This window comes from Pollicipes pollicipes, unplaced genomic scaffold (assembly GCF_011947565.3).
Source record: "Pollicipes pollicipes isolate AB1234 unplaced genomic scaffold, Ppol_2.1 Scaffold_7261;HRSCAF=8764_pilon_pilon_pilon, whole genome shotgun sequence".
NCBI lineage: Eukaryota > Metazoa > Arthropoda > Thecostraca > Pollicipedomorpha > Pollicipedidae > Pollicipes > Pollicipes pollicipes.
The window spans coordinates 55,878,411-55,886,213 of record NW_023597054.1 but is presented as its reverse complement, the minus strand read 5'-3'; the positions used below and the strand labels follow the sequence as shown (position 1 = coordinate 55,886,213).

General features: G+C 60.2%; 1 protein-coding gene across 1 annotated transcript in view; it reads right to left on the bottom strand.

Moving 5' to 3' along the window:
* Positions 1-329: 329 nt before the first annotated feature.
* m-cup (ankyrin repeat protein mann-cup) overlaps positions 330-7,803 on the bottom strand; it is a 13,147-nt gene continuing 5,673 nt past the window's right edge. Inside the window, exons 4-9 of the mRNA XM_037235776.1 lie at positions 7,522-7,692; positions 5,085-5,207; positions 4,303-4,449; positions 3,420-3,794; positions 2,698-2,826; positions 330-1,234 (exon numbers count right to left, since the gene is read on the bottom strand). Of these exons, the coding sequence (XP_037091671.1) occupies positions 1,019-1,234; positions 2,698-2,826; positions 3,420-3,794; positions 4,303-4,449; positions 5,085-5,207; positions 7,522-7,692 (1,161 nt within the window). The 3' untranslated portion in view covers positions 330-1,018. The remainder of the gene's footprint in view (positions 1,235-2,697; positions 2,827-3,419; positions 3,795-4,302; positions 4,450-5,084; positions 5,208-7,521; positions 7,693-7,803) is intronic.

Below are 7,803 nucleotides of genomic sequence, written 5' to 3'. Positions count from 1 at the left end.
TCAGTCCTTCAACCTTTGATCTCATCCACGGATCCACCCACTGCTCGACGCTGGCTTTCAGTTCGGCAACTCGCGCCCGGGTCTACCCATTCCCCGCCAACGTTGCGTGCCTCGCTAGCCCCATTGCAGACTCCTGACCCAACCACCTGACTCGTATTCCAGGCCAGTAAAGCTCAACCAAGCAGCACTTCCCGCCCAGTATAGCCCAACAACATGCAGTCGGCGCCATACATGAAGCCCGCTGGCCTCATAGCAGACGGAAACGCACGACACGCAGTCGACGGTCACACCAGAGGCACACGGGGGCGCGGGGGGGGGGGGGGGGGCGCGTGAAGTGGAGCGCCTGCAGCGCGCAGTCTGTGACTGCAGCTGTCGGCGTCGGGCAGACGGCCTGTCCTGTCCCGTGAACACTGGCTCCAGGGACCGCCCGGCTGCAGTTGTAGGTGTCTGGCAGACAATCCTGCCCTATCGCGTGAACACTCGGCTCCAGTGGCTGTAAGCAACCCTGTTATCTGGCGTCGGGCGGTCATCATTGGCCGTCGAGAAAGCAGCCCGACGGGGCTTCCCCGTCTGGTCAGACCATCGGTGGCACTGCCCGCTTGTCAGACCATCGGTCGTACTGCCCGCTAGTCACACCATCGGCGGTACTGCCCGCTTGTCAGACCATCGGTGGCACTGCCCGCTGGTCAGACCATCGGCGGGGCCCTCCAGTTACACATTCAGTGAAGTCACCGCGTCAATAAACAGTAGACGCGCTGGCCGCCTACTCTAAAAAGTACCCACTAATGCGTCTGAAATCCCCACCGCTGTCTCGCGCCACCAAACTGGCTCGAGCCGCAGAATTGTTTGATCTTGCGAACTCATCCAGCATGTACTCAACGGTGTCCAGTCCCAGCCCCTGCGTCTCCTGTCCATCATCCATCAGTGCATCGTGCGTGGTCACCGCACCCGACAGATAGACAGACAGACAAACAGACAGACTGACAGACAGACAGGCAGAGCGACCAGAGCGACACGCTCAGTGCTGGTCGACCCAGGAGCGCAGGTCGTAAGGTACAGCCGCACGCGGCACGTGTCGGCTGACGACACGTGCCGCCAGGCAGCGCAGCGGCGCGTGCTGCACGCGGCAGTAGCGGTGTCCGGCGGCGTCGAGCAGGGTGTGCGCCGCGTCCCGGTGTCCGGAGCCGATCCGCCGGTCCACATGCGCCCCGGCCGCCAGCAGCAGCGAGACCACCTGCACACCACCGGGCCGCACCGGTCAGCCCCGTAAGCCGGCCGCCGCGCACGGCCTGCTACGCCGCGTAGAAACGGCAAACATGACGGCCCGGACATTGGGGTGGCGTCGTACCACAGACCATCGGAGATCAGGGCGCCACGCCGACGCCGCGAGGATGGGGTGAGCGATACAGATCTTTCATACCGTGGTCAGCGCGTGCCGCCTGCATACGGCACTCTCATCGGACCGGCGAACAGTACAGACAAACACAATGGGTCTGTGCACATGCCGCGCACTGAGCTCGTGCACACCTCACACTGAGCCCGTGCACAGACCTCACACTGAGCCCGTGCACACAACTCACACTGAGCCTATACACAGACCTCACACTGAACCTCTGCACAGACATCAGACACTGAGCCCATGCACACACCTCATACTGATCCCGTGCACACAACTCGCTCCGAGTCCTTGCACACACCTCGCACTAAGCCCGTGCGCAGATCTCACGCTAAACCTGTGCACACACCTCACACTGAGCCCGTACACAGACATCACACAGACCTCAGACTGAACTCGTGCAGAGACCTCACATTAAGAGCATGCACAAATGAGCCCGTTCACAGACCTCACACTGAATCAGAGCAAATATCTCCCAACGACTGCACACAGACCTCACACTGAGACTGTGTACAGACGCACTGAACCGGTGTACAGGTACACACAGGGGCGGTAGGCAGGGCCAGTGTACAGACACTCACACTGGGCCGGTAGGCGGGGCCAGTGTACAGACACTCACACTGGGCCGGTAGGCGGGGCCAGTGTACAGACACTCACACTGGGCCGGTAGGCGGGGCCAGTGTACAGACACTCACACTGGGCCGGTAGGCGGGGCCAGTGTACAGACACTCACACTGGGCCGGTAGGCGGGGCCAGTGTACAGACACTCACACTGGGCCGGTAGGCGGGGCCAGTGTACAGACACTCACGCTGGGCCGGTAGGCGGGGCCAGTGTACAGACACTCACACTGGGCCGGTAGCAGGGCCAGTGTACAGACACTCACACTGGCCGGTAGGCGGGGCCAGTGTACAGACACTCACACTGGGCCGGTAGGCGGGGCCGGTGTACAGACACTCACACTGGGCCGGTAGGCGGGGCCAGTGCACAGACACTCACACTGGGCCGGTAGGCGGGGCCAGTGTACAGACACTCACACTGGGCCGGTAGGCGGGGCCAGTGCACAGACACTCACACTGGGCCGGTAGGCGGGGCCAGTGCACAGACACTCACACTGGGCCGGTAGGCGGGGCCAGTGTACAGACACTCACACTGGGCCGGTAGGCGGGGCCAGTGTACAGACACTCACGCTGGGCCGGTAGGCGGGGCCAGTGTACAGACACTCACACTGGGCCGGTAGGCGGGGCCAGTGTACAGACACTCACGCTGGGCCGGTAGGCGGGGCCAGTGTACAGACACTCACACTGGGCCGGTAGGCGGGTCCGCGAGCCGCCATCAGGAGAGGAGTGACGCCCGCGTCGTTGGGCTCGTCCACCGGGGCGCCACACTCGAGCAGCACAGCCGCCACCTCGGCGCTGGGAAAGATGTCCAGCTGCCGGCGGACGGGGTTTGTCACCGATGGCGGTGGCGGAGCCGCCACCTGCCACGCATCGCTGGTCAGTTACGCTGCACCGCCCTAGAGCGAACGTCAGTAACGAAACTGGAGTGACCGGCTGACAGACGCAAAACGACAACGGCACCCACCCACGAAACACAGCGGATGTCGAAACGCGTGTGGCTGTTGGCCTTTGTCGGTCTGCCAAACTAGATGCGCATGCCAAGCAGATACATGCAGTGATGGAGTCACTCCTCACGAGCAGCAGCGGTCGGCCGCCGCGGCACTAGCGCCACCTTCAGTCGTCGACAGCAGCGCGCGGTTGACCGGCCCGCGTCGGCCCGGCCGCGCAGCGCTCCGACCCACCCTGCGTCTCGTCCACCCAGCCGCGCAGCACTCCGACCCACCTGCGCCTCGTCGAACTACGGCACTCCGACCCACCTGCGCCTCGTCCGCCCAACCGCGCCGAACTCCGACCCACCTGCGCCTCGTCGAACTGCGACACTCCCACCTGCCTGCGCCTTGTCGAACTGCGCCACTCCGACCCACCCTGCGCCTCGTCCGCCCAGCCACGCAGCACTCCGACCCACCTGCGCCTCGTCGAACTGCGACTTGGGCTGGCTGGCGTTGGAGACGGCCAGATGCAGCAGCGAGTTCCCGTCGGCGCAGGTGCGCGGGTGCAGCTTTAGCACGCCGTACAGCTGACGGCGCCACGCCTGCGCCTGGTGCGCCGTCGTGCGCACGTGTAGCAGCAGGTACACCAGGCGCGCCAGCGTCATCAGCAGCACGTCGAAGTCCTTCTGCTGGCGCTGGTAGACGGGTCGCACGCGCACCAGGCGTACGGCCTCGGCCAGCTGGGACGCGATCACGTCCAGCGTATCGGCCACGTCGCTGTACTGCAGGGCGTCGAGCGGCAGGCCGGCGCCGCGCCGCTCCAGCACGTCCAGCAGCAGCCGGACCAGCGCCTGTAGCCGCGACCACGCGTCATCAGCCGGCCCCGTAGGCACACGCCACACGTGCGGCGCGGCTCGCAGAGCACAGCAGATCGGCGCCAACGATCGGGTGCAGGCCGCCTGTGACCCGGCACAGCGGCCGGAAGGCTTCGTCGTCACATCCAGCACTGTGCCACACACTCGTCAGCCCACCAGCGGCGATCATCTCCAGCCAACGCATACGCAACTGCACACGCTCTCATGCCTGCACCTTAAGGTGGAAAAGCGAACCCTGCCGCCCTTTGACCCGCGGCCGGGCGCGTTAATTGATGGTCAATATCATCTTATACGGCCCGACGTTCCGACCACGTCCGCTGGACTGCCGCCATCACTCCGGCCACCACCAGGCGAAGGTGACCACCAGGCGGAAGGGTCGAGGCAGTCGCAGCCGACTTCAGACTGGTGCCTGCCCCAGGGCACCCAGGCGTGTGCTTACAACACGCGTCGCCCACCAGTCGTGCGAGCACGAACCCCGGCTGACCTGGGCCGTGAAGCAGGACTCGTGGAAGAGCACGCGGTCGCGCCGCACGCGCAGCTGCAGAGCGTACAGCCAGAGGTCGATGCAGCGCTGGAAGAGCAGCGAGTCGGCGTAGGCGGCGCCGCGGTACATCAGGCGGAACGTCATGTCCTGCGGCCAGGCGTGGGACGGTATGAGGACAGCAGCTCTGATTCACACGGCCAGAGGTGGGACGGTCTGAGGACAGCAGCTCTGATCCACACGGCCGGGAGTGGGGCGGTCTGAGGACAGCAGCTCTGATACACACGGCCGGGGTGGGGCCGTCTGAGGACAGCAGCTCTGATACACACGGCCGGAGGTGGGACGGTCTGAGGACAGCAGCTCTGATTCACACGGCCGGAGGTGGGACGGTCTGAGGACAGCAGCTCTGATACACACGGCCAGGAGTGGGACGGTCTGAGGACAGCAGCTCTGATACACACGGCCGGGGTGGGGCGGTCTGAGGACAGCAGCTCTGGTACACACGGCCGGAGTGGGGCGGTCTGAGGACAGCAGCTCTGATTCACACGGCCGGGGGTGGGACGGTCTGAGGACAGCACTCTTGATACACACGGCCGGGGGTGGGACGGTCTGAGGACAGCAGCCCTGATTCACATGGCTGGGAGTGGGGTAGTCTGAGGACAGCGGCTCTGATACACGCGACCACGGACGGGCAGGTTACGCACAGCACATGGGCCACATATCTGCAGCTGGAAAAGGATATATACGTAGAGATCCGAGCACCTGACGCCGAGAGGTTGACAGACCTTATGAGTGACGCCCAGCACCCGTTCGGTGATGATGAGACTCTGGATCTTCACCGCGTCCCAGTCCGGCCTGAGGTCGTCCAAATCTTCGTGTGTCTGAAACTCTTGCTGGTACAGGTACACCTGAGAACGCCGTTCCGTTGAAGGCGCGGAGACTGAGCACGCAGAATCTGCCACTGCACTAGACGACAGTTTAGTGCCGTTCCTCTGGTCGCACACCAACACTTTTCATCGGGGCTTTGCGACGCACCAAGCTGCAGACGTAATATGACGTTGCCTGCCTCTAGTAGAAAGGGCGGGCAACGAGGGGAACCGAACTTTGTACCCCTGGTCTCCCAGACGCGCAGCTCTATACGACCCTCAAACGTCGGGCGCGTCTGCGATAGGTTTTTGGTATGCTGTTCGATGACACTCACACACCTTACTGAAAGGTGGGCGGACGTTATGCCCTTGAAGACTTCTACTGGCAGTTTGTCCTTCGCACCCGCATTCGGCACCCACCGTATAAATGATATATTTTTAGACAATTTGTGTCACTTAGTGACGGTGCTAAAACTCAAATGCACAGTCTTTAAGTAAAGATACGACACCGTCTACTATCACTTGCAGGTGATCGAGGAGAGTGAACCCGTCCGTGTTTGATAGTACTGGCGCAGAGGAATCAAATGACTTTCAAATGTTACGCGCGTCCTCTGGCAACGTTTTGGTCAATTGTAGGATATAACCCTCCCCGACCATTGTAATAGCAGACGTGAATATCCCCACAGAAAACGGGCATTGACGCTGGCAGCGTAACAGCACTTGGGGAACACCTCCGACACCTGCCAAAGCACTTGTGAACGCGAGCTTTGTTATAGAAAATATGTGTTAACAACAAATGCAGTCACAATGAAAGTGACACACTTAGCGAAAATACGCAAGGTTTTAAAAATCACTTCTGGTCGAGCGAGGAGAGTGAAAGCCTTGCACGTTTGATGGCGCATGTGAAAAGGTGCAAAAAAGACAGCTAAAAATCGAGGCCGTCCATGAGATGGCTTTGCGAGGGATGGGGTCTGCACTGTTTTGTTTGTTTGTGAACGCTTAGCGCCCGCTCAATATGAATCTGACGAAAATGGCACCCGCAGCTAACCCCGATGTTTTGGGCGCTCTTGTAAAGCTAGCTCCGTAGTTTCCGACATAGGGCTTTGAAGTGACTTGGAAGATAGAGTGACCGGCACAAATTCCTTGGACTTACGTCCTTCTCACTCTATGTTAGTCGCCCGGTACTGAATGCAAACTGGCGACACGATGGGCTGCCAGATTTTCCTTTTGCCCTATTCCGGAAACGCGCGGGCGGATTTACCCCTCCGCTCGCGCCCCGCTGTTTTTCGCCAGTTTCTCCAGAACGGCTTGGAATAGGTCGTTGAAATTTTCGGATCTTTTCCAAACATTTTGTCAACTTTTCTGGTACATGTCACGTGTTTTAGGCCATTTGAGGCATTTGTATGGGAAAGGTCACCAGTGAAATTTAGTGATTTAACGCAATGGCGATAAGCAGCGATTAAATGTAAACGCACTGCCTTGCGTTTTCAGGAGAAACCGATAGAGCCAGGTGCATAAAACAGTTACACAATGATAATGGTTTCAGAAATTTCGCAAAAACAGCGTGGCCACGGCGGTTCCAGGGTTTGGGGGGCGTAGTTTCCGAAAAGTGCGAGATCCCGTGCTGTTCGCCAATGCACGTGCACCATGGACACTTATCGGTACCTGCATGCAAAGATTTGCACTCCACACGACAGTTTACGCAAGTCATTGATACATACGGCGACAAAGACATGCTCAGGTTTGCGAAAGGGTTGCAAAGTTACATAACTGCAAACCTATGTCAGAACTACGTTGCTATGAACTGATAGTGCAGGCCCACGTTCCCCATGTGAATTTGGAGGAATAAAATAATAAAAATGATAGGACCCTCACGTTTTCCGACTCCCAGGCCCATTTCGAAACGGGATGCCTTCATAAGGCACCATGTGGGATGAGGCGGTGTTGTGGTCGGGGCCCGAACCCAGGACTGATAGGTCCAGGGAGCACCAGGGCATCCCACCAGAGCACCCAACCACTACACCACCGCCGCTCCGAATGCATTGAAAATAAACATTTTTTTTTGCGCACAGGCGTCTCCGAGGATGGAAGAAGAATGGGATTATTTGGAATATGAAGACCTCGAACGGAATGTCGCATTCAATCGGCTCAACTTTTGTACAGTGAACATCTTTAAAATTATGCCAGAGGCTAGTCCAAGGTCGACAAAATGGGGGTGACACTGCAGCACACAGAGATCGTGACCACTGACAGCGGACGGTCAGCTAGCAGCCGCAGCAATGCTCCACGTTCCAATTACGTACCTCCACTCCAACACTTTATAAATCTGGACATGCCTATGGCCCACGCCTCCCACCTTGTTGGGCGCGAGCCGGCGCTTGACGATGGGCCGGCGCGGGTGACGGTGCCGGATGGCCAGCGCCTGGCGCCAGTAGCTCAGCGCCGTGGGGATGTCGCGCAGCTCGTCCACGAACGTGGCGCCGATCAGCTCGTACGCGTCGGCCAGCCGCTCCTCGTCGTACGAGACCTGCGGCCCGCCGGCCCGACACCGTCACGGTGACCGCAACGCCAAACGGCCGCGCACCAGACACGGCCCGACACCGTCACAGTGACCACACCGCCATACGGCCGCACACCA